This window comes from Stegodyphus dumicola, chromosome 8, assembly GCF_044657685.1.
Source record: "Stegodyphus dumicola isolate Sdum_Otavi_A_Nest chromosome 8, ASM4465768v1".
Lineage (NCBI taxonomy): Eukaryota > Metazoa > Arthropoda > Arachnida > Araneae > Eresidae > Stegodyphus > Stegodyphus dumicola.
In genome coordinates this window covers 175,106,702-175,133,242 of record NC_140775.1, presented here as the reverse complement: position 1 = coordinate 175,133,242, position 26,541 = coordinate 175,106,702, and the positions used below count along the sequence as shown (strand labels likewise).

Sequence of the window (26,541 nt, the reverse complement as noted above, 5' to 3'; positions counted from 1 at the left end):
GTGAGTTTATTCTTTGTAAGCAGCTTAATTTTCTTTAAAGAATTATAAAGGGACTAAAATTAAAAATTAAGTGACAACACTATGAGAAGCACGAAGTTATATGGAATGTAAATTAAACATCTTATGTTTCATTCCGTGGCAACATTTGCAAAACAGATTGGATGGTATAGAGACAGTAGTATACTGTATGTAATAATTCAAAAATTTGGAAAGACATCGCTAATGAAGTTTCTAACGTCAGTAAATGTTTACGTGAATTGAAGAAATTGTGTACTGTATGAAATAAATAATGAACGCCATAACAACTTGTTTTGCATTTTATTGAAATCGATTATGTAACGCATTCAGTAGATGAAGTAGAATGTGCAATTTATTGAACAATTCCTGTAAGAAGGATTAATATATGTTAAAGACAGAAAACAGGAGAATGATAGTAATAAAAATAGAGATGCTCTATTCGTTAAAAGAACTAGTTGACGATATTCTTCAAATTGCTTCTAAACTCAAGAAATTTAATCATTTTTTGTGAAACATTTATTAGACTTTATTACCTCCTTACGTTGACTCCATTAAACTCTTCATATATATATATATATATGAGATGACTTTATTTTTAATTTCATGTTTTAAATACGCCAATCAATATCTTATTTTTGAATTTGCTTTTGCTCTTAATAAGTCACTCTGATTAAGTTCTTAACGCTCTGGTTGTCTTCTTAACAAAATTCTCTTCCACACAAAGAGTGTTTTAGTTCGTTTTCAAATTAATTCATAAAATTAATAAACTTGCTATATTTCGAATTTTTGTAATATCGTCAATCACCAACTTTATTTAATATTTACGATGTACTTATAAAAAATCACGTCCTAGAAAATGACGGATTAGATTTCAAGAATAGAATTAACTCAGTAAAACCTCCTACATCAACTTAAATTCTCCAGTATCGAAAATTTCTTCTGCTGTTAGAATTTCTTTAACTAAAAAAAAAAAAGAAGTAAATAGCAGAGGATTCCTGTGCTTTGCAGTATTCTGAAAGGAAACGAAATTTTTGATACCAATATATTTTTCAAGATATCTTATAGTTCAATTAAGTTGCATATCAAACATGTTTTGAATTAGAAAAATAAAGCACTGCTGCTAGCAGAAAAGACAAAGCGGTGGAAGAGTGAAGATCTTGTACGTATTTCCAATAGGATATGACCAGTAGTTGTAACTTTGTTCAAACTATTGATGGGCCATGACTGCCTAGAAATGCACCTCCATCGCATTGGTAGACAATCTGTATTGTCCTCTTTGGAATATAATGGAAACTATGACGAGAACCCACCTACATCATTGTGGAATTTTCCATGGTGACTGAGACAGCCTTATACTGAGCCAGAGAATTTTTGAGGCAATAATTCCAGTTACTCATTAACTGCAATTTACATTTTTAGCATCCGTTGTCTTCGATATTTATAATTTGGTTTGTCCTTTTTCTTCTACAGGGAAAGCAAGCTCACTCAGCTGCTCAAAGAAGCCATGAGCAGTCTGACGTGTCGAGTGGCCATGATTGCTCATATCTCGTCCCAACCCAGTCACTACTCGGAAATACTGGGAACTATCCAACTGGCATCCCGAGTACATAGGATGCGTAGAAAGAAGATAAAAGTAAATACTTCTATTTGTCCTAACCTCTATTGAAATTGCCTCAAGAACAGTTTAATAGTAGTACTAGAACGCATGGGGTAACTTTGAAAAAAAATCTGATGTGTACACCACATGACTTCCTTGTACGGAATATTAAATTATACGCATTTTTTCTTGCATTTCATTTACACTTATTGGATTCAATTAAATCTACTTCGCCGCCAGTGCATAAACCACAATAGAATAAATGCATTCTTTAAAATTCACTCTAGTACTTGTTTACCATAGCGAAACTCTGGCGCTAGATTCACTTAACAGTATTATATTTCGTTCATATTGTAACTCATAATGCGGCGGGCATTGGTTGTTTCAAATGTAAACAATCAATGTCCGCTATCAAAAAAAAATTATTAGACTTAGCGGCACTTAAACAACTTTAAAATTGTTGATAATTCTAAAAATATTGCATACAGATTTACTAAAGGCATAAAAATCTTAACCGGAAGATAAGAAAAACATAATTCAATCAATTTTAAAGCAAAAAATGTACAATTTACAAACATATAAGAGTAAAGAAACTGAGATCACTGAGCCGGGTAACAGAGTGGATATATATATAAATATATTTATATACGTTTGGTGTGGCCGATTGCAACCAAAATACGACGTGCACATCTACATGTTATATTAGTCCTATATACAAAATTTCAACTTTCCGAGGCTACTCGTTTTTGAGGTATGCGAGATATACGTTCGTACAGACGCCACGAAAAATTATCTTCAGAATTCATTTTAAAGCAGTTTTATAATTTTTTTGGAGGAAAAGAGTTTTTTATTCTGTTCTTACGTACAGATATCACGCAAAAATATCGTTAACATGCATTCGATAGCGGTCAAATTGGATATTTTCGTTGAAATATGCTGTCTGAAACTTTTCGCGATTACAATACTTCCTTTCTACTTCGTACAAGAAAGTGAAAAGAATATAAAATTAGTTACAGCATACTAGATGAAGAAAACCTACGCGCAAAACAACCTTAGTTTGATGCAGATATTGAACAAAACCGTAACGATTTCGAGAGTGATCAAACATGGGCCCGTCCATTGTCTTCTTCAAGAGCAAAAAAGACGGACCCGTATCGGATCGTTCTCGAAATCTATTAACTTTTGTTCAAAATATATGCCAAACTAAGCTTACTTTTTTGGATAACTTTAATTTTACGTTCACAAGTTTCTCTTTCCAGTTGAATTAGAAAATGATTATCTTCCTGCAATTTCTTTTTGTTGGAAATGTGTGATTTCTCTTCATATTCCAAAGTTTTATGCATTCAACAGATTTTTATTCTTGTATGGATGGTCAGTATAATTCCGTTTGATACGTAAAATTGGATTTTTACTCTTTCGTAATATGAAATACAAGAAAATAAACTTTTTATGTTGGTCCTGTAGGGAAAATGAAAGCAGACTTTTCCATACATATTAGTAAATAAAAAAATCCAATCTAATAGAATCAAACTTGCCCAAGATGCCATCAATTAAGATTCTGGGAAAAGCTAAATAAATATGGCAGAAGACTTCTATAGTTCATATAGTTTTTAAAATTAAAGTTTCACTTTATATTATATCGGGCTACGATTTCATTAATATCTCTTTAAATAATCACTCCAGATAAATAGGAAGAAATTGACAATTTATTGTAAAACTTAACTATTCGCAATTCATTAAATAATTGCAAATACTTGAAAGTAGAACGCGGATATTAAGCAATTCTTCCTTAACACACGAGAAACATCGTCAAATCTAAAAATACTTTTCGAAATAAAGCAGATTTTTATCTCCAGCGAGCGAGACTGTTGTCACTCGGAAAAATTAGTGCAAAAATTAGCATTTTTAGAGTTTTTAATTAATATCTCGGTTGATTAAAGTCGTATTAAGATGAGAATGTTTGAAATGGCTTCCCACGAATTTTTGGAATCCCTTTCGAAATTTCTTTAATTTTCCCTTTCGAAACTCAACTCCACGCTGTTCCGGAGGAGACGATGTCACAGACAAACAGACAGACAGATGAGCCCAGAACTTAATAGTACAGATTTTCGCACAGCCTTTTATGTATGAGCTTGACATGTTAAAAAGATATCGCACTGCTAGATAAAATTAAGTTAATATGTTTTCTTTAAATGTAGAAATAAAAGTGATAAATTGTTAGTCCAAAAGGCCTATTAGTGTCGAAATGTGATTTTTACTTAAGGGGTATCAGAAACCCCTATACCGACAATGTTAAATTGGCCATTTTCGATGTATCTTTTCTCAAAATCTGCTGTAGATACAAGCTTGAATTTTTTTTTTTTTTTTTTTTTTTTTTTTTTTTTTTTTTTTGTAATTAAAGTATACCTATCTGATTATACTGAAATAAGCTTTTGAAGCATTTTGAATTTTAGAGTAAATTACAGAACATTTTGTTAAGCATAGTAAAATTTAGCACCTTTCTCACACAAAAAAATTAAAACAATTTTTTTTTTTTCTAATTTTGTTACAAAAAGCTCATTTTAGTAAATATTAGGGAACCTAATAAATAAGCCATAAAAAGTTTAGTTACCTGTGAGCAGTAGGGTGTCCGCCGATAACATCGCGGCAAAAACATCGCGGATGAAAACGTTGCGGAGAAAACAACGCAAGACAAAAACATCGTGCTACAAAACATCGTGGGAGAAAACATCGCAAAGAGAAAACATCGCAGTTCTAAAACATCGTGGTACAAAACATCGTCGTCAAAAATAAAGCGGTTCAAAAACTTCGCAGTTTAAAAACATCGTCGTCGAAAATATCGTGGTAAAAAATAAAGTGTCTACAAATCATCGCATGACGATAACATCGCAGACATGCTTTTTCAGGTTTTAATAATTGTAAATGGATATTCCCATAATGATTTATGAGCGCAAGATGTGAAGAAGTATAATTTTTACTTTCACATTTTTTTATTAATTAATAAATTTTTGCTTAAAAAAGTAAGAAGGAAACTTAACCATAGAAAATTAAATGCAACTTATAGATTATACTTTTCTTGAAAAATTACCAGTAAAAACTTTATAAAAAAATTATTTATTAATGGCCTTTTTTAGTTAACTATGTCGCTTTAAAATTCTATTAAGTGCTTATAAGTTGCATTAATTTTCTATACTTAAGTTTTCTTATTTTCTCAGCAAAAATTTATTAGTTTATAAAAAAATTTAAAAGTAAAAATTATCCTTCTTCAGATCTTGCGCTCACAAATTATTATGGGGATATCCATTTACAATTATTAAGACCTGAAAAAAGCATGTCTGTGATGTTATCATCATGCGATTATTTGTAGACACTTTATTTTTTACCACGATATTTTCGACGACGATGTTTTTAAACTGCGAAGTTTTTGAACCGCTTTATTTTCGAAGACGATGTTTTGTACCACGATGTTTTAGTACTGCGATGTTTTCTCTTTGCGATGTGTTCTCCCACGATGTTTTGCAGCACGACGTTTTTGCCTTGCGTTGTTTTCTCAGCGACGTTTTCGTCCGCGATGTTTTTGCCGCGATGTTTTCGGCTGTAACCGAGCAGTAGTTCCTGAGAAAACGTACATCGAGTATAAAAAAATCACGTTTGGAGAAAAATGCGTTTTTATGTAAAAATCCTCATTGATCAAAGCAGTAGATGACAAATTAAAACTAGATTTTTTTACAGTTCTAGTTTTCATAGAGATTAAAGAATGGTATTTTTAGAAAGATAAAAGTGTAGAGAATTTGAAAATGCAAAAATCCGAAATCACAATTTTTTGAAGATTTTGGGGTTCCAACACCCCTTAACTCACTGTCGTTTAGTGTAAATGCACTGTTTCACTTTTTATTCGAGTTTGTTGCCATTCGGCAAAATGTAAGCTATTTATCTTTTAATCGAATCTGTCTTTTATTGATTAACAAGCTAGCTATTTAAAAGCAATAAATGAAGTTCTAAAAAATATTTTTTTACTTTTTAAACGGATTGATTTAAATAAAAATCCATTTAGTTCCTGATATATCTAATTAAAATCCTTCAATAATTTTATAGAATATATTTTTTCAATATTTCTAATATTTTCCCAAGTATAGATTGGTAATATTACGTTTCTATGTCAGTCTTAATGTATATTCATCTAGTATCTTATAAAATCTTTCGCTATTTTCACCTGGGCCATTTTTAATAATAATCTCTACTTATAAAGTATTTTCTCCCTGCTTTCGGCATGTCTTTGTGTTGTAATTGGAAGCATACTCGACGCGTATTCGAGAGATCCAGGTTTCGAGACCTGGCGAGAGCACTGCACATTTTTCCCGTTTCTGCTTCAAAACAACCTACTGACTGTACATACAATAAAAAATATTAAACTTTAAAAGAGCTCTTAAAGTTTAATATTGTTTATTGGGAGGGGGCTCTTTTAAAGCCCGACTGTTACAATCTGAACCCTTTCAAATTTTATTTATTTATTTTTTTAGACCAAAGGGCGTTAGCCCAGTGGAGCTATTAATTTCGCTTTGGCATTTTACGTTGAAAACTTTAAATTTTGGTTCACTTTTCAAATTGTTGCCACCATATATTATCGCTCTGTGTTATATTTTAAGAAATTAAATAATGAAGAATCTGCATAAATGTATGTATGTTTCTCGCATTGTGTTAATACAACGATACCTAGAACCATCAAATTTTGAATAATGTAATCTTCCAACGAATATGGGTATCTGGAAGTCCTAATTTGGAATTTCAAATTTGTTTTGTATCGATTTCATATTTTGTAACACTTTAACAAATTTTTGATTAACAAACTCAACTATTTCAAACCGAGCAATGGCAACAGTGTACGGAATAAAAATAAATAAAAAATAAATAAATAAAAAGATCTTTATCTTCAGCGCGTCAGACTGTGTATCGGAAGTTCTAAAGATGTGCTTATTTTAAAATTATTTTGCAATATGGATCTTAAACTGAATTTTATAGTTAGTTTGAAAAACATGATATTTAATAAATAAAGGTAACACACAAAATGTTGGAAAAAAAACGCCCCTTTGGACGTAATTTAAAATCTGAAACCTTTCCGATTTTTTTAATTAGTCCAAAGAGGCAATTTGCCCAGAAGAACTATTAATTTCGTTTTGGCATTTTGAGGTGAAAACTATAAACGGCGAATCACTTTTCAAATTGTTACCACCAAATATTATCGTCCTGTATTATATTTAAAGAAATTAAATAATGAAGAATCTGCATGAATGTACGTATTTTTCTCGCTTTGTGATGAAACATTGGTATCTAGAGCTATCCAAACTTGATTAATGTAATGTTGCATAGAATATGGCCATGTGGAAGCCCTAATTTGAATTTGAAATTTGTTTTATTATCGATTTCATATTTTGTAATACTTCAACGAATTTTTGATTAATAAATTCGACGATTTCAAAGCGAGCAATGGCAACACTGTACAAAAAGGAATTTTTATTTACAGCGTACGAGACTCTGTATCGGAAATTCTAAAGATGTGCTCATTTTTAAATTATTTTGCGATATTGCTGTTTAACTGAATTTTATATTTTGTAATACTTCAACGAATTTTTGATTAATAAATTCGACGTTTTCAAAGCGAGCAATGGCAACACTGTACAAAAAGAAATTTTTATCTACAGCGTACGAGACTCTGTATCGGAAATTCTAAAGATGTGCTCATTTTTAAATTGTTTTGCGATATTGCTGTTTAACTGAATTTTATGATTTGAGTACGTAAAACATGATATTTAATAAATAAAGGTAACCCCTAAAACGTTAAAAAAACACCCCTTTGGACGTAATTAAAAACGTAATTTTTTCCTATTATCTATTTTGTAAAACTTGTTTGTATTTTGTAAACTTGTTGTATTTTGTAAAACTATTTTGTAAAACGAATTTTTTGTTTATTTTTTTTTTTTTTCAATCTTAGACTGCATATTTTAAGGCAGATATGGTTTTTCAGTACATTCTGTATGGTAAAAGCACTCATATTCTGCCAATACTTCTGACTCGCTGCGCTCCTAAAGGAATTTTTAAGATGTTACTGGATCTTTCATGACATAAAACAATTTATCAGTTACGATTCCGAAAAAGTAATATTTTATACTTCCCAATAAAAGTACCCATTTCCAAATTTTAATCTCCAAAACTTCCTATGATGACTATCCCCCGCGTATAAATATAAATCTTACATCAAACAGAGAACAACGAGTCTCATAAAAACAAACAACAAAAAAAGAGCCTCTCTTTCTAGGAGAAGCTCCACTTAAGACGAAGTTCTCACTCGACTTCTCCCACTTGCAAATCCAATAACTTTCCTCCAGACGTTTTCTGCCTGCCCGACTTCAAAGTGCAACATTCATTTTCATCAAGGGTCACCATTAATCCGAAAGTTCTATCCATCTTTTATATTTACTCGCGATTTAATGTCCCGGTCCTGGTAACGAATTTCCTCCAATTCCACTGATCGTAATGATGATGCATAAAGACATCGAGTTTGGAATCTGTTCCAACAACAGTGCTCCGTCAACCCTGATTAAAACAAACGGATATCTTCACCATGCATAAAATATAACGCAAAGCCGCCATGCCGTTGAGTGCCCATAGATCATGAGAAAGCAATATCTGACTCTATTTAATTAACGGCTGCTCAAGGAAATGACTAGGAGCAGTAATTTATTCACGGTAAAATCTCCTGCCCACCTAATCGGCATAAGGAAGAGCGTTATCATTTCCATTAGAGGTAAACCAACGATTCGTTATGATATCGAAAGTAATAAATGTTAATGGGAAGACACATCCGAACTTCGTGAAATAGTAATGACTTTAGATATGGCACCAAATTCAGCAATGTGCTGATGATATGCGATTTATCTTCAGCATCCTTAGAATTTTGCTATAGCATGTATCGGCAAGCAGTGTCTCTGGGAATCGTACAGTCACTTCCCTTTACAAATTGTGGATGCTATATTTCACGATAAGATAATTTACAGAGGCCATAAAATAGACATACTGGCGGGAAACTACCAATTACACTTCCTTTGTGATCAAACGTGAACTTTTCGTAATGTCATAATTACTTTGAGATTGTGACGTAGAAAATTCAAAAGCATATTATTGTCTCGTTATTTTATTATTTTCTTTAATTCTTTGTTTCCCCTTGTTTGTTAATAGTTATGTATCTGAACATTTTGTAGTTTGATAAACGGTAAAATGAATATGCTTTCATGAAAGTTTATAAAGCTTTTGTATTAAATATTACAAAGTAGCAGCCGCCCAACTGATATAGCGGTTAGCATCACTGACTACCATCCGTGAAATAGTAATGACTTTAGATATGGCACCAAATTCAGCAATGTGCTGATGATGTGCGATTTATCTTCAGCATCCTTAGAATTTTGCTATAGCATGTATCGGCAGGCAGTGTCTCTGGGAATCGTACAGTCACTTCCCTTTACAAACTGTGGATGCTATATTTCACGATAAGATAATTTACAGAGGCCATAAAATAGACATACTGGCGGGAAACTACCAATTACTCTTCCTTTGTGATCAAACGTGAACTTTTCGTAATGTCATAATTACTTTGAGATTGTGACGTAGAAAATTCAAAAGCATATTATTGTCTCGTTATTTTATTATTTTCTTTAATTCTTTGTTTCCCCTTGTTTGTTAATAGTTACGTATCTGAACATTTTGTAGTTTGATAAATGGTAAAATGAATATGCTTCCATGAAAGTTTATAAAAGCTTTTGTATTAAATATTATAGAGTAGCAGCCGCCCAACTGATATAGTGGTTAGCATCACTGACTAGAATACCGAAGGGCCTGGGTTCGAATCCCGGCGAAGGTGTGGATGTTTGTCATGGGGGCACTCTAAATATGCGGCTAGCCGAAAGTTCTCTGCAGAGTTTGGTTGTAGGAAAAGAGGGGTGGGAGACCCTCGAACTCACCCCCCACCACGATGCTCTCCATGGAGGTAAGAAAGGAAGGAGTGCCCAACCGGCACTAGAAGTGAAGCACTGTTTCGAAGCTTCGCTCACCACATGGGGTGTTCTTTGTTTACATTCAGAAGCTCGCTTGACAGTGTTCTGATAGTAGTATTTCGACACACGACAGTTCCATACAAATCGAAAAAGGAACACTTTCGCATGGAAGAAACATTGATAGTGTGATGGATTTGTATAGTTTAGTGACATTTACGCAAAAATCACATCTTGGTTATTTTTCGATAACTAACAACAGCGATTTTGATTACGAATTTGTTTTATAAAATTCTAAGCTGTTGAAGTAAAATTTGTAAAAATATAGATTTTAACAAAAATGTTATGCTTAAAAGAATGAAAAATATCTTACGGTAACTTGAAAATTGTATACGTCTTTCGATACCCTTGATAGAGTATCCGCTACTTTTATTTTATGTTCCAAATGCCAAAATGTTTTAAATAAAATTAATTTTTTTCACATCCATATATTATTGTAACATGTACCTTTTAAAATTTTTTAGAGGAGAGGTTTTACTGCTGCTCATTTTAAACTCATCGTTTTAATTTTATATATCTGAAAAATAATCACTTTGGGATTACACGTTTTACTTATTTGGTTAATTAAAAATAAAATCCTTATTTTATTCCCTTTCAGAAATGTTCAGAGAAAGTTAAGTACTATTTAAAGTATTTCTCTAATTTCTAATAATTCTCTAATTTAAAATGAACCGAATAGAGCATTAATTATAAATTGACTTATATTTTTCGATTTAAAAGATGCCTAAGAAGCCAAAAAATCATGTCATATTTAAGAAAGTATATTAGGAAGAAGCTCTATAAATAGAAAAGAAATAATGCATAATTTTAATATTAATAATACAATAAACTTTGATCTTAATTTATGTACCTTAACCGATTAAAACCGAATTACCTTAATTTTTTTTCTAATGTAATTAACGAAAACTTGTGAAAATATTTCATTCAAATTAAACCATTCTGAGAAAACTGTTCTGTGAAAAGTATAGCATTTAATTCCGTTCAGAATGAAATGTTTTTTAGAAATATGTTGTTTTGATATACTTAGGACTCTGAAGTGTTGTAGAAAAAGAAAATATATACATTTATATGTATATTTACGACGTAATTACAAAATATTTACATCCGGTCGCGTCAAAACCCATTGAACTTAATGGTAAATGACCCAATGTTTTGGTCACCAGGTAGGGATCGCCGGTGCTTCAGAGCAGGGTACGGGAGAAACCTGTTTAGGGCCACTCCACCTTACTTTCTACCTCCATGATGCTCTCCATCAAAATTGGGGGCGGAACTGAACTAAATTGCACCGTCACCTGCAAGGTGCTCAAGGCAGGTTGCGAACAACAAGCATATCTTGCGCTCCTTACCACCAGGAGTTTCGTGGGCTTGGGCTGACTACAGGTCAGACAAGTGAGCATTAGCAACAGCAATAACAACAACAGCACAACAATGAGGCCCATTATGTGAAAAAATATAGCATTCTTTTGTAATTTATCATGATTTCGGATTCAACCCTTTTATTCATTCTTACTTGCTACTGAAGGATAGATTAAACACATTTTCGGGGAGTAATTGTTTTCTTTCTTTAACTAGTAAGCCTCCTATTCTTTAGAGAATCGAATAAACGAACACGTAACACTCCCAAGAATATAAATTGCATGTGAATGGCAATGAAAGAATTAAAAAGTAGAAAATAAATCAAACTTTAAAGTTGTATATACATTGAGACACAATAACACGCCGAACAAATACTAATTCAGAAGTCAAACAACAAAAATCAGCGTTATATTTTCAAATTTTCATACCCAAGGACCCCCATTCCGGATTCCGAGTTCCATACTCAAGGACCCCATTCCAGATATGAATTCCTGGGGTATTTACATAATTCCTTGCCAATGTGGTTTAATTTACGTTGGCCAAACTAACAGAGCTTTAAAATTTCGCGTCAAGGAACATGATGCATATGTTAGGAAAAAGGAAGCACAGAACTCTTTTGTTGCCCAACATTGTTGGTCCGAAAATCACACTTTCAATTTTTCTGCTGCCAAAATTATTCAAAAAACATCTTCCACTGGTGAAATGGATTCTCTAGAGGCATTTTACATTCAAAAAAATCTTTCTGGTCTAGTTAATGACCCTAATTCCAATCCATCTTTGTCTTCGGCCTTTAAAGAAATTGTGTTTTAGTTCTGGTTTCATCAACAGATGGCGCCTTTAGCTTATCTCCTGTCCAGGCTTTCTTATCTTATCTGATCATTATATCCTATCTCGTTCATTTGCGCTTTTGCAGCTGATGATGATGATGGTTCGGTAAAATCATCGAAACTAGTCCTGTGAAAATTTGAAAATATAACGCTGATTTTTGTTGTTTGACTTCTGAATTTATACTTCTGAATTTATATATTCATGTTTGAGACAGCGATAACATTAAACGAAGATTAAAAAATAAATAAATAATATTAAAAAATTCTAAATATCACGCCCTAGGTACGTTTTGTGTGTTACCTTTATTTATTAAATATCATATTCTTTGCCCTTAAACCATAAAATTCAATTCAACAGCAATATCGCAAAATAACTTTAAAATGAGCGTATCTTTAGAATTTCCGATACACAGTCTCGCGCGCTGGAGATAATGCCCCCCCCTCCACCGTAGTGTTGCCATTGCTCGCTTTGAAGTTTGCTAATCAAAAACAAAATATGAAATCGATGGTAAAACAAATTCCAAATTAGGGCTTCCAGATGCCCATATTCGCAGTAGGATTACGTCATTCAAAATTGAATGGCTCTAGGTACCGTCGTTTTACCACAATGCGAGAAACATACATATATTTATGCAGATTCTTCATTATTTTATTTCTTTAAATATAACACAGGGCGATAATATTTGGTGGCAACAATTTGAAAAATGAAACGACATTTATAGCGAACTAACGCAAAATGCGAAAACGAAATTAACAGCCCTTTGGACTAATAAAGATAGAAGAAGATTCAGTTATTTTATTCTTCATTTACATATGAAATATATATATATATGAAAAAATAAAAATTATAAGAAGTTTGACTCCCGTTCGACAAAAATCAACCGGGAAATTTGCAATTTTTGATGTCATTTTCAACTTGCCTTGAGGGATCGGTTAATTAAGTTAGAATAATTCGATGAAATAAGTTTAAATGAAGTGCCGTAAAAAATGTGCATAATTTAATAGGCCATACAAGGAAATAGTGTTGTCCACATGAGATTTATTTTAATATGATCAAAACACAGAAATTAATGGCCCAGTGCCTTTATGATTTCTTTCAAAAAATTATTTTAAAATGCTCCTTTATTTTTAGTGTTTTAAATACTTTTGTGACATTTAATATAAAGTAAAATACTTTTTAATTAATATAATAATTGTGCAGTCTACCTTTGCTGAATAACTGTGCTCATTTCATGCAACAGTTGCTGTTTTAGAAGGCAACAGCTATTGCTGGAATATGGATATCTTTTTCATCACAGAAGCTATTTTATTTTATTCAGATGTATGAGTTACAAACAGTCACGCAGTTACTTTGCAAATAATAAAATAATATTCACAAATAATACCATCAAATATTAAAAGATATAAAAAATATGTTAGAATGATATCATCTGTTCTCTATTCCAATGATGGCATTACGGATGGAAATTACCTACGGCTTTACTTGTTTGATGGTGGTTATAAACTGATTCCGAGCGATACTAGCCAACACCTCCTTACAGAAGGAAGCCAGGACACTGAAGCGAGAGGAAGCTCTGACGTCACAGGCAGTCGTCTGACGAACGTCGCTCCTTCCAACAAGCTCAAAGCCCCGTAGTACTGGCGAGCGATGAACGTGTGGCGAGTCTTTTGAATTTTTATATTAACTGTTCTCGTGATGTTATAATTTCGTAGGATGAAATACGACGTGCAGCGATGTGTCGTGAAAATGATCCAAAAGATCTTTTGAACCTTCGAAGTGAACTTTAACGTAGAAATAAATAGACAAGAAGTCTGCAAAGCAAAGATGGCTACTACATATATTAAAAATAAATTGAGTCAACTCGACTCATTTTTTTTATATATGCAAACATATTTTGATTTTTTGCATTAATTCAGCTAACTTATTATAAGATTATTCATTTAATCTTAGTTCAGAGATCATAGTTCCTCAATAATTTGAATAGCTGCTGCTTTTATATTGTGAATTGAGTATTAATTAATAGTTTTAAAATGTGCTATCCTGATCATTTTATTGTATCTTATGATTATAAATTCATTTGAAATGGCCAGAGATTTATTGCTTTAAAACTTTGTAGAGTGTGTTTAAAAAGATGTTACTGGTATGCTATAACTTCAGTGTTACTTTGTTATTCTGACTGTTTGCTTAAATTTGTAAATAAAAAATTATTATTTTTCATTTGTGAAAAGTCATTTTCAAGTTCTGATATACAACTAATATAATACAATTAAGTATACATGCAACTAATATTATTGGTTTTATGGATTTACGGAATAATTTTAAATTGCAGTGTTGAATTATTTGCTAAACAAATCTGTAATATATTAATTTCTTTGAAACTTGCAAGATACACAGCATATTATATTTAAAGTTTGGTGCATTTTTATAATATTTACTTTTAAAGACAAATTACTTGTCTGAAGAAAAATGAGGTGGTAAGTAGTAACTTGTGTGCAGATAATCTGGAAAATCTTTTTTCTTTTTCTTTTTTTTTTTTTTTTTTTTTTTTTTTTTTTTCATGAATATTAGAAAAATATAGTGCAACATTAAGAATGGCAACTTAAAATGTTAAATTATGAGATTAAAGCAGAAACTCCTTTTTGAGTTAGTATTGCTGATTTGAACTTATTAACTGCTACGTTAACTTGGATGTGTAAATAATTCATTAGTTAGCCTAGAAATTAGAAGCAGAAAATTATTAAATTTACGTAAAATTTTATCGTGTTAAACTTTGAAATAATTTATTCATTATGTATAATACTAAGATATTTCTTCTGCTTAAATAAGAACAATCATATATCTCATAATGTTATGTGCTACAGTAAGATATTTTTCCTTACAAAAATGTATTTATCATAAAAATTATACTTAAAACTACAGAAAATTATGAAAAGAGGCAACTAGTAAGATATTTTTTCCTTACAAAAATGTATTTATTATAAAAATTATACTTAAAACTACAGAAAATTATAAAAAGAGGCAATTTTTTTTAAATTTTGGAAGTGTTACTTCATACTATTTAAACCATGAAATAGAAAGGACGATCTTAAGGAAATACTTATCTTTTACAGAATGCCTACAATCTTTTTTTTTTTAATTTAATTATTCTTTATTAAGCAGAGAAGTAGATATTTTGATAGAAATTAAACCATATTCCAATAACAACTGTCTTCATGCACAATATGTTTGTTAGTAGATTTATAGGAACAAGTTGTTTTATATTTCATAATGTTTCTCTGTGAAGTAATTTTTTATAATTTAAAATAGTTTTAACGGTGAACGTCTGTTTTAACGGTATTTTTGAATATAACCTACAAGGTATGAATGTTTAGCATTTATCTTTGGCCAAAGAATTTATAAAAATCTTATTTATTTATTTTCTTAATATATTAAATAAATATTAATCGAAAATTGAAATCGTAAATTCGAAACATTAATTGATCGATATTAATCGTTTTGCGTTATAAACGACAAAAGTGTTGAATCTTTGAATAAAATCCAACCCAAATATCTATATCAAATAATGAAAGCAATGTTAAGTGCGGCACTAGCGCGTAACCTATTTCGTTTCTTTGCCTTCTCGGAGTTTCGACTCAGACGACTACTTGTGACGTCACAATCCAGTGTCCTGGCTTTCTTCTGTTAGGAGGTGTTGTACTAGCACGCAAAATTTTCCCCATTTAGACCAATGACATAGTATTTTCCCTTTTTCTGTTTACTTATTTTCTTCCTTATTTTGTGTTATTATTATTGTTATTGTTACTGAGCATAGCAAATGAAACGTAGTGATAGAAAAATTACATGTAATTATCACAATATTATTTCTTTAAAAGAAACCTACTTTCCAATAAGAATACATAGTAACATTAACATCACACTATCTAATAAAATATCTTCATTTCTGTTTTGTTTTCATTTCTGTTTCTGTTTGTGTTCTGTAACTTCGATCTCGCCCGTTCTTACTGTTGTCTCTGCCACTCCTTAAGCCTCAAATCCTCCATAAATAATTAGAGAAGGTGAATGTGGAACTGATCGAAATCGTAGCCTGAATTTCAGTTCGTGTTTGCCTCGTTGTGATGGTCGGTTCTTGTATTAGGCTGGCATAAATTTCAAGAGTTAGAAGAGAAAGGTTCGGCGTGACCTTCGCGGGGTAGTTTACGGGTGTCTTTTAATAAGATGAAAACAAACTCTACGTGGACAAACCTACTTTAAAATTTCGGGGAGATCTTTCTCTGAACGCATTGAGGAAGGGAAAATAACGCGAACATAGGACTAGTTTCGATGGTTTTACCGAACCATCATCATCAGCTGCAAAAGCGCAAATGAGCGAGATGGGATATAATGATCAGATAAGATAAGAAAGCCTGGACAGGAGATAAGCTAAAAGCGCCATCTGTTGATGAAACCAGAGCTAAAACACAATTTTCAAATTTTCAAAACCTGGTGCTAAAACGCTGGGGGGGGGAATGTGGTATTTTCATACAAATTAGCATTTTAAAAGCTGTAGATTTCGGTAATTTTATTGAAAATTTAAAAAATACTGACTAAAATTATAGTTAATAAGCTTTGTTGTTGAAATGTTTCTGTAGCTAACAGTTTTAAATCCAAAACTGCTTAAAATTAAATATATAAACTATACATTGTTTTTCATGATATTAAATAGCCTTTTTTCACTTCTAATAATAATATTTGTCTTCTATTTCTAGTATTCAAATGTGCCTATGGATAGCACTGATGAGAAAGGAGCTTGTGTCCGTCCCTATGTCCGCATGCACGCTGAAGATAATGTCAAATCAGGCAGTAGTGATCCTGATTATACGTCGAGCAGCGAACAGTCATGTGATACAGTAATCTATGTCGGTAACCTAACTCACAATGATAGAGATTTTACCGATAACGAAGGTCCACCATCCGCTCTACCCATAGTTCCTAAGACAAAACAGTCCCAGCCACAAAGTAAGTCCTCTCATACAAATGAAACAACGTCAACACTTGAAAGAAAAAGGCACAATTCTTTTAGCAAAACACAGTCAGGTACCGATGATCAACGTAGATCTGAAGAGAAATCCTCCGGCGTTCCTCATGCTTCAACGGCGGATACTGGTACACATCATTCCTGCACAACTAAAACTAGTAAAGCAGACAAGACTCAAATTACTTCAAAAAATTCTCCACTGCTGCAACGCCATCAACCAGCCAGCACCCAAACTCTTCAGACAGAAAGCACGTCTCATATTAAATCTGCACAAAACAGTCCCATTCACGCACAGAAAAAGACAAAACATCGTACTTCTCAAAGCAAGCAAGATCAGTCAACGGATGCGGAACAGTCTGCTTCTGGAAGTAAAGGTCAAGTAGCTGGAAAAGGACCAAAACCACAAAGTGACGAGACGTGGATTGATGGACCGCGATTCGTGAAACCTAAATTCGATTCCAAAACATTACATCAACTTCAAAAGGAACAATGGGTAGATGGACCTCCTAATATGTATGGTTTTATGGATCATCATAAACAAAATATGATTCAAAGATGGATCGAAGAACATTCTAGACAAATTCAAAACACAACGAAGAAGAAAAGCAACGAGGTTTGGATAGATTATCCACCAGATGGAACCGAAAATAGCAGTTCCACGCGCGAAATCCATAAAAGCTTATCGGATGTATCTAACCTCACTGGTTCAAAAGAGGAGAAATCTTGTGTAAAAGACAGAAAAACCAGCGGTGTTGGATGCTCATCTCATAAAACAGAACCACAAAAGACACTTTGTACAAGTGAAAGCATTTCTTTTCCACTTGAATGCGAAAATGCTGAAGATGAAGCTGATAGTGCTAGTAATTCTGCGGATGTCGATGAGACAGACAACGAAGAAAACGCGGAGGCGAGTGGTTATGATTCAGATTTACACATTCTACAGATAGGACAAAGTGAGATGCAATATCAGTCCTTACATATGTCTTTATGCTCTAAGAATCTCGAAGCAGATTTAGATGAAGGTCTGGAAACGATAGAAGTCACAGAACCTGATGAGCCCGTTCCAATGGTAGATTCGTGTCTTCAAGTTACAGAAGAAGATATCATTGCGGAATACTGGATGCAGTGTAGAAGAAAATCTTCAGAAAATCCTCTTCCTGAAGTAGACCAAAGCAGCTGCGACAGTAAAGAACATCCCTTAAGAATACTTAGTGAAGAAGATCTTAATCTTCCTTCTTCTTTTACTGATTCACGTTCCGTTAGCGTGGATCTAGACAGCATAAGTGTTCCAGACACATGTCGGGAAGGTGTTAGAGGAAAAGGAGCTGTAACGTGGCGTCTACTTTATGGTAACATGTTTCAAAGAATTAAAGAACAGCAACAACAGAGGCAACGTCGAATTATAGAAGATCTCACTTCTGTAAGTAATAGTGAAATTAATGATAAATTAGAAAGGATAGCTAAATTGCGTGAGCTTATCCAACCTTTAACTAGACACCGAAATCAAACTCAAATAGAATCGATTTTTAAAACTTGCCCAGTTACTCGGTTAGCATCATCAGGTTCACGTTATACAATGTCAGAAATGCTGTGTGCAAGTACAGACTCAAGTATGGAAGATTTATCAGCAGCTGAAGTGACAAGTACGCAGAGTGAGCCAGCTGATCTCGATATCGATAAATACGATTACAAACTAAATATTAAACCAATGAACGGTTTAAAACTAGAAGCATTTTATAAAAAAATACAAAAAGTTCCCCCTTTTCTAGAACAATATTCATCAATAAAACCCACTCAGGTTGTTCCTCCATTAGCATACGAACATGATAACGCATTTTTGTTAAAAAAGGAAGAAATTCAAAGGTCAGAGAATATTGAAATGCAAAATAGTTCGAGTTATAAACAGTCGTGTAGTGCGTCTTCTCAGAAACCAGCAATCGAAGGCTTTCGACAAGATGAAAACAGTGCAAAGTTGCAAGCAAATATTAGGCAAACAAGTTCTGTTTCTCACATACATAAGCCCACTTCTACAAGTAATCTTCAAAAAGAATCGACAAAACTTAGCTCATCTGAAAATATTACTTCAAATAAAACTCAAAAACTTAACACGGAAACTAGTTTAGATGATAAGAAAAGTTTAGATCGCAAAGATTCCAAAAAGTCAACAGAAATAAATGATACTACAAAACGCAACGATACCAAAAATAATTCTAGGAATGTATCATGTAAGGGAATCGATTTAAGTCAATTAACTGTTGGACAATCCCCAAGCATTTCGTCTAAATCTAGAACACACAGAGGTAAATCAAAAATGAATGATATACAAAGCATCCATTCACAGCAACCACTAACGCAGTCATCATCTCCTTCACTATGGAGCAAAGATTCTTCAGTATCTTCATCACCAGCCAAAGTGCCACATAGGACTGGAACGCATACAGGTAGTTCCATCCGAAGTCCAAATAAATGTCACATTAGCAACGGTAACGGTAACAACAAAGTCCCGAGGACAATTAATAATGGGGCTTGTAAACATCCTGCACGATCGAGTCCAACTAGTAGCAGTACATCTGGTATTACAACTATGTGCTGCTCAACAATGAAACAAAAAGATAAAACTTTTTCACCAAAATGTAAACCTTTTTCGAGCCACAGTAAACAGAAGCAATCAATACAAGAGAGTAGAAGGTCACAGAGGACTAAAAGTATCTGCAGGAGCACTAGCTCACCAAGCACATGCGCAGACAGCGGTGATACAGCACTTACAGACTTCACAGATAGTGAACATTATCACGTCGTTCGGCATGCTAGTGTTTCTGGAACTCTGGCATCTCCGTACTATAAAGTCCCACAGGTGCATGTAAGTCATCATCACCACCATCACCACCAGAGGACAAGCAGCGGTCACGGCAGCGAAAGCAGCGTAAATAGTATTGAACCGAGAGAAGCCAAGGAACTGCTACTGAAAGGGGCCAAAACACAACAGTTTTCAGGAACAAGCAGTGGCTATGAAAGTATGCTTCGAGACAGTGAAGGAACACCTCTTTCATCAAGCCAGGAGTCTGGAAATGAGGATACCATGGACAAAGGAGAAAGAGGGCGTAAAGGAAGAAGAAAATCACAAGGTATTATATATCTTTCACTACTTCAGTAGTCATAACGTTTATTCCACGAAACATCGATCAACCATCTAATACTTTCCAAAGATAATACAAATTTCCCATTATTTGCCAGACTTTTATCCGATAATAACGAAATAAATATGTTAAAATTACAATATTTTCTCTTCTTAATATAGAATAGAATTCTTAATATATTGAATTTTCTTAATGATATATTGACTATTTAATTATAAATTCTGACACAGAAGACCTCAAGCAGAAAAACAGTAACAAATGAGAAAATTTTAGGGAAATATATTCACGTATTCTGTTTTTCAGCTGCTATTAATTCTGTCGTCGATATACCACAGCTGTTTGCAGAAGGGTAAAAAGATTCTCAAAATTAAAATATTGGTTTCCTCATTAGTACATATCTCTTTCACACATACTTAACTTTTACAAGTACTATTACAGAAATCGAGGACACAAATAGATAAAAGATTTTTAATATTTAACTTCAAAAACTGACTGCAAATTTATTGAAATTAATACTATTAAATCTAATATACACACTTTTGACTATCTTGCCTTTTCGCTTTTAAATTATTTTAACACCGCAAAAAAGGTAGTAATAACTGATATAGGTTTCTAAAACCTTCATCATTTTCAAATTTCTCTCATGTCCTTTTATTTCTTCCCTTTGCTGTATATCATAAAACAATAGAAATAACAGCTGCTTCCCCACACTAATAGCCATACAAACAGTGTGTAAATTAATTGCAACAGATTAAATGATATTGTACTTTTAATGAAATATAATTTTTCAAACCTTTAAAGTTCACCTAACATGAAATATTTTTCCCACATCTCTTTCACCTCATCTAATCTAAACTTTGATTATAGTGAAAATTAAGAGATTTCCTGATGCTGTATCTTGTTTTCAGCTTTCTATTCATGATTGGCCAAAGACTGGCCTGAGATCATGTGAGTTGAATCATTGAAGAATATTCATTTGTTGCTTCAGAAATGCATTGCTGCTTTTTGGAATTTGTGGCATAGCATACGATCTTGCTTTGAAATTTCCACCTTCATCAAGTCATAGTTTTGTCAGAGCTGAAATTACTGTTCTCTAAACTTTTAACAAATTTTTGCTAATCCTATCATTCCTACCATATACAAAGAGTTCTACACTCAATATACCAAGTTAAAAATAACCTTAAACCATAAATAGAAAAAACTCTTTCTTTGAGAAGGGAAGAGTATTTCAAAATCTGCTTAATATGCTTTGGTGAGAGACTTTTTCTAACTTATTTTCCTTATATATCTTGGACCATAAAGTCCAAACAGCAAGTCTTATCAGGAAAAAGCACATTCCCCATTCTACATACGCTTCATCTACATATCAATCCTGGTTTGATGTGGAGTTGCTTCTTTCGAATAACTAAGCCTCATGCTTTCGAAGACGATGAAATTCTGCCACAATGTTGAAACTGAAGGACTGGATCATAGCTACCATCATTAGTATCCTGGGTGATATATCACAACACGTAATGGGCAGCTTCTATCATCTCTAGAAGAATGTCTGGTGATAAATAGCCTCTCTACAACTACCATAAAAAGCAGTTGTTCATTTAAGTTACAAATTTGATATGGCTCGATCACAGTATACCACTATAGTTACATTAAAATAATACCATACGTGATCACTCAAATACAACAATAACTGATAATGGCATTCCATGCTTCTTCTCTATAAGCAGTAAATGTCTATATTCTATTTGTGTGTCAATGTTATAATTACTCCAAGCAAGCTAAGCATCGATTTAAGAAGTTAACCCTGATGCAAAGCATTTAAGTCTTTTATAATAAAATTATCACCAATGTTCTTTTTAATTATCATTACCAAAGTAATATTCAATAATGCTTTCTTTTTCTATTATATAACAGGTTCAAGCAAGCGAAGCTTATCTGCTCCAGCTCGTAGTCCACCATCTCCAACAGGTCCATCACCTTCAACGGCGATCAACCAACAGCCATTGACAAGCGGCAGAGGTTGTCGCCGAGGAGACAGATCTCTACACAGGTCTGATGAAGAAGTGTGCTGCACAAGTCTACTCTGCTGTCGACTACTGGATTTTTATTGAAAATACCTTTGATATATAATTCACCAACAGTGCCAACTTTAAATTTCCGCTCCAAAATATTAAAGTTATCTACTTATGACTCAGAATCACACAGAGCTACAAGAAATAAAACATTTTTCAATAATTCTGCAACTTCATAGGTGAAGTGGGAAGATTGTTTGTATGTAGAAAATGACACATTTTGTAACAAAAGTCCTGATGAGTGAGAAGATTTGTTTTAATGATTTGTAATAATAATAAATTAAAACATATTTAAAATTATTTTTATACTTGAATGAGGAGCAACATCATTTGTGTTTATCACTTTTCTAACAGATTCACAAAAAAAAATTTTCTTAACACTCTACAATAATTAATGCTTTGTTCCCCATTTAAAAACTGGTGTATTCAAATGCCCATAAATTAATAATCTTCAAACTGCAATCAGCTAAACACTGGGATTGCAGGCAACTCTTTTAAGAATTCCCGAAGTAAAAATCAAAATTCCACAGAATTTATTAATGCTAGGTGGATTTCAAAACTAACAATCTAAATTAATTAAATAATATTTTTTATTTCGATAGTTGTTACTTACAATTATGCAAAGTAAATATGTTTTCATAACTATTAAGAAATAGTGATTTTCATTTCCGAACACAATCATGGAAGGAGAAAAAAAAATTGTCCACAGAAAGTGCATGTAACATATACATTTTAAATGTTTTTTTCAACATGTTTTTTTTTTTCCATGATGACAGGGGTTTCCCTAAAAAAATTATAATTTTAGAGAATTTCAAAAAGAAAAAAAATACAGTTTTAAGGGTTGCAAAAGAAGATTTCATAATCTTAGGGATTCCTGGAGTCAATATTTGAAGACCCTTACCATAAATATTGGCTTTGATAAGTAACTCAAAAACACACTTAAAAATTTCATTTTTTAATATTCAAAGGTGAATACTGAGAAGAAAAATACAAATGAATAAACACATACATGAGGTTCTGTATTCAAACAATTTTTAATTTTTTTAAACCAAAATATAAAAATTATAATTTTTTATTCAAAAATACCTAATGTTTTATTTATTTTCAATAATATAATAATAATTTTAAAAGTTTTTAAAGTACTTTATCAAACTCAACACCTTTGTTGAGAATTTACCACAGCTAAAGACACAGCAGCAAATTTGTATAAAACAACTACCTAATTAAAAAATATAGAAATAAGATGTAAGATGTCTATTTAAAATAAATGATGCATTAAAATATTTAACATAAAAGACACTAACAGATTGATTTATGCTGGGCTAAATGAAAAGACTTCTGAAACAATTGCAAAACTATTTTACCTTATTCCAAATCAATTTAAATCGTAAGATGGTTATGTCTAAACTCATATTATTCAAAATGGTATGATAAAAATCTAGTGAACGTAATACTATGAAAATGAAAAATTAAAAAACTTAATGACAACATCGGTTTAGAAATATATAAATAAAAATGTCAAATTATATTTAAATCATCAGCAGACATTGTGAACCAAAAGGTAATGCAGCAATCGTTCTGAATTTCTCTTGATAATACAACCAACCATATGGCATAAATCATGAAACATTATATTTTCTATGTAATTAAACAGTTTCTATGCAAATCAACTTTTAACTTCCCTGACCTCCTCTGATTTTCTGTAAACAAAATGAGCAATTTTCGTGATCAAGACTAACTAATTTTTAATTTGTGAATACTTGAATAACTTTTATGCATTTATTACAAAATACAGTGAAATAATTAAAACCTTAATTTATCTTACACATTATTATGAAGCAAATGGAAAAAAATTCTAAAGCTAGAAAGGTGAAATAGGAGCTACATTTCTAAAGAAATGAGTAACAGCTAACTAGCACATGGAGAGAAGAGCTGTATGTTGATAAAATTTTAGCAGAAAAATATGAGGTGGTTAAAATAGCTTCTATAAGAAAAACAAAGATTACAATAACTCTTTATTTGCTGTCATTTTAAGAAAGGCATATTTTTTATTCACATCATGAACTTTTTTATTATATAATAAGATTGTTTTATTTATTTAAGCTTTTCTCATTGTTTGAAAAAAGTTTATATTTTCATAGATCATTTTTCATTTTCTTGACTTTTTTGGATTTTCTATGCAGTGGAAACCCAGATGTACTTTATGAAAACACTCTGGGTAGATATTTTTTCTTAAAAATGGCAATAATGAATCAAGTATTGAATTGCTTATTCATTTAAAGATGAGAATTGTACATTATGTTGCAACTCTGTACAAAAATATTCTTTGTACAAAACACATAACAACCGATATGAAGAATTCCTGCAATACATGATCAAGTTATTTAAAAGAAAGCCATTAAAAATCATAACAAAATCTATTTATGTTTATCAGTAGACAATCATTGAGTTTTCCCCATAATTTATCTATTATATATCATCCTCTGCTTCACTCTAACGTTAACAGTTTAACAGCAACCATATTTTAATTTATGATATATTTAAAAATTACATTAGAATAATTTAAAGTATTGGACCGATATTTAAAATCATATTATTGAAAAGTATTCATCCAAGTAGTGAAATTAATAATACATTTGAGGAAGATCATACATAAGCCCAAGCTCTTCAAAAAAGGGACTTGTGTCTGATCGCTCTCTAAATTATCAGAGTTTTATTTAAATTCTATGCCAAAACAAGATTTCTGTTTTGATAAATTTTAAGTTTAACATTTATGTATTTCTCTTTCTATTTGAATCTAATGCTAAATTAGTTTAATAAATGCCATTAAATAAATTTCCTTAATTCACATGATCTTAGCAAAATCAAAATTCACTCCACACTACAAATATTCTTATAAGACTATTTGGTGATAATGCTACTTATATAAAGAGTGTACATTAACTCTATAATAAATTTAAAGTAAAATATCCGCAGCTTCCAAGGAAAGTAATCATAAATATATATGAATTACCCAATGATTCCTCAGTATAAGATTATCGGTAAACAAAGGTATAAATAAACTCATATTTTACACATTTCAAGAGTAATAAAAATAAAAAATAAATGCTGCATGAAACTTACCATGACTCTTGAAAGAAGATAAATGTTTGAAATGCTTAATATCTTGTCTATATTTCAATCAAAATAATTTTCAATTAAAAAATTAAAGTAAAATTTAGTTCATTTAAAGGTAAGGTAAGCTGATAAATAAATAAAAGCAAGCAGATTTCTCAGCAATCAAATAGTTAATATAATAATATACAAAAATAATATGCGATTAACTAAATTTATATCATTTGCTAACTATGGAAGGTTTCATTTCCTAAAAAGTACTTCACCCTAATTCATTATATGGCCATCATTTAGAGATACAAATATCAGTTGGTGTTCTGATATGATCATTTTTGTATACAATTAGAATTATTCAAATATTGATATTGTAAGTATATTGCATTGCTTTCAACTAATCCATGCAGCTATTATATATACTCAGATCTTGATAGTAAAAATTTTTATACTTTTGAGGTTCAAATCATCAAAATCAACAGCTGTTAATCCTTTATCATAAATTACATCTTCAAGTGGAATTCAAGGTGCATAACTTCAATTTTGTCTTGTGAAATGCTGAAGCCTTTTTATTTTGCCCCCTTATGATGTCGAGTGAGAAACGTGTTAAGTTGATCCGGCCAAAAATAAACACAACATGTGAGAGAAATGGTACAATGTTTGGGCTACACACTTACTGATTTTCTAGCCATGTTTGGATGGGCAGATATATTTTCTTAAATACTTCATACGCTTTAAAATGTTTTCGAAAAAATATTAAGCTTTCATAAGAGCAGTGAAAGTTCTACTATCAACATAAACAATGATTTGATAGATATTTTAAAGTGACAGTACTGACATTTTACTTCCTACATGAAAATATTGTAAGCGACTACTGGCAATACTAGTTAATGAAGATGACACAGACAAAAAAGACCACAGTAATCATCAACAATCAGAGCTATGGATTTGGTTTGGTTTTGTTTGGTTTTATGTGATTATGTAAAGCCTCAAGGGCTATCTGCCTAAGAGAAGGGATGCTATCGTGGAGGACTTTCTAAGGGAAACTTGCTCGTATACACATTAAACATGGGGAAAACCACAAAAACGCCCATGCAGCCAGCCCGTTCATGGGATTTGAACCTTGAACTGAACTACCAGTGTTCAGCGACTTTACCGTTCAGCTGCTGGTGGGCCCGCTATGGATTTGGAATGTAAAATTAATGAACCAAAAATTTGTAACTACACAGAGATATCTGGAATAAAAGGGTAACTTTAAGTCTGTTAGGTGAAAACAAAAAAGAATTAGGCATTGATCATATACTTCAGGAAA

General features: G+C 32.0%; 1 protein-coding gene across 2 annotated transcripts in view; it reads left to right on the top strand.

Moving 5' to 3' along the window:
* LOC118186705 (uncharacterized) overlaps positions 1-22,421 on the top strand; it is a 1,213,074-nt gene extending 1,190,653 nt beyond the window's left edge. For both annotated transcript variants that reach the window (XM_085822787.1, XM_085822788.1), the window contains 3 exons: positions 1,489-1,651; positions 16,647-20,040; positions 21,964-22,421. In XM_085822787.1, the coding sequence (XP_085678913.1) occupies positions 1,489-1,651; positions 16,647-20,040; positions 21,964-22,160 (3,754 nt within the window). In that variant the 3' untranslated portion in view covers positions 22,161-22,421. The remainder of the gene's footprint in view (positions 1-1,488; positions 1,652-16,646; positions 20,041-21,963) is intronic.
* The last annotated feature ends 4,120 nt before the right edge of the window (positions 22,422-26,541 follow it).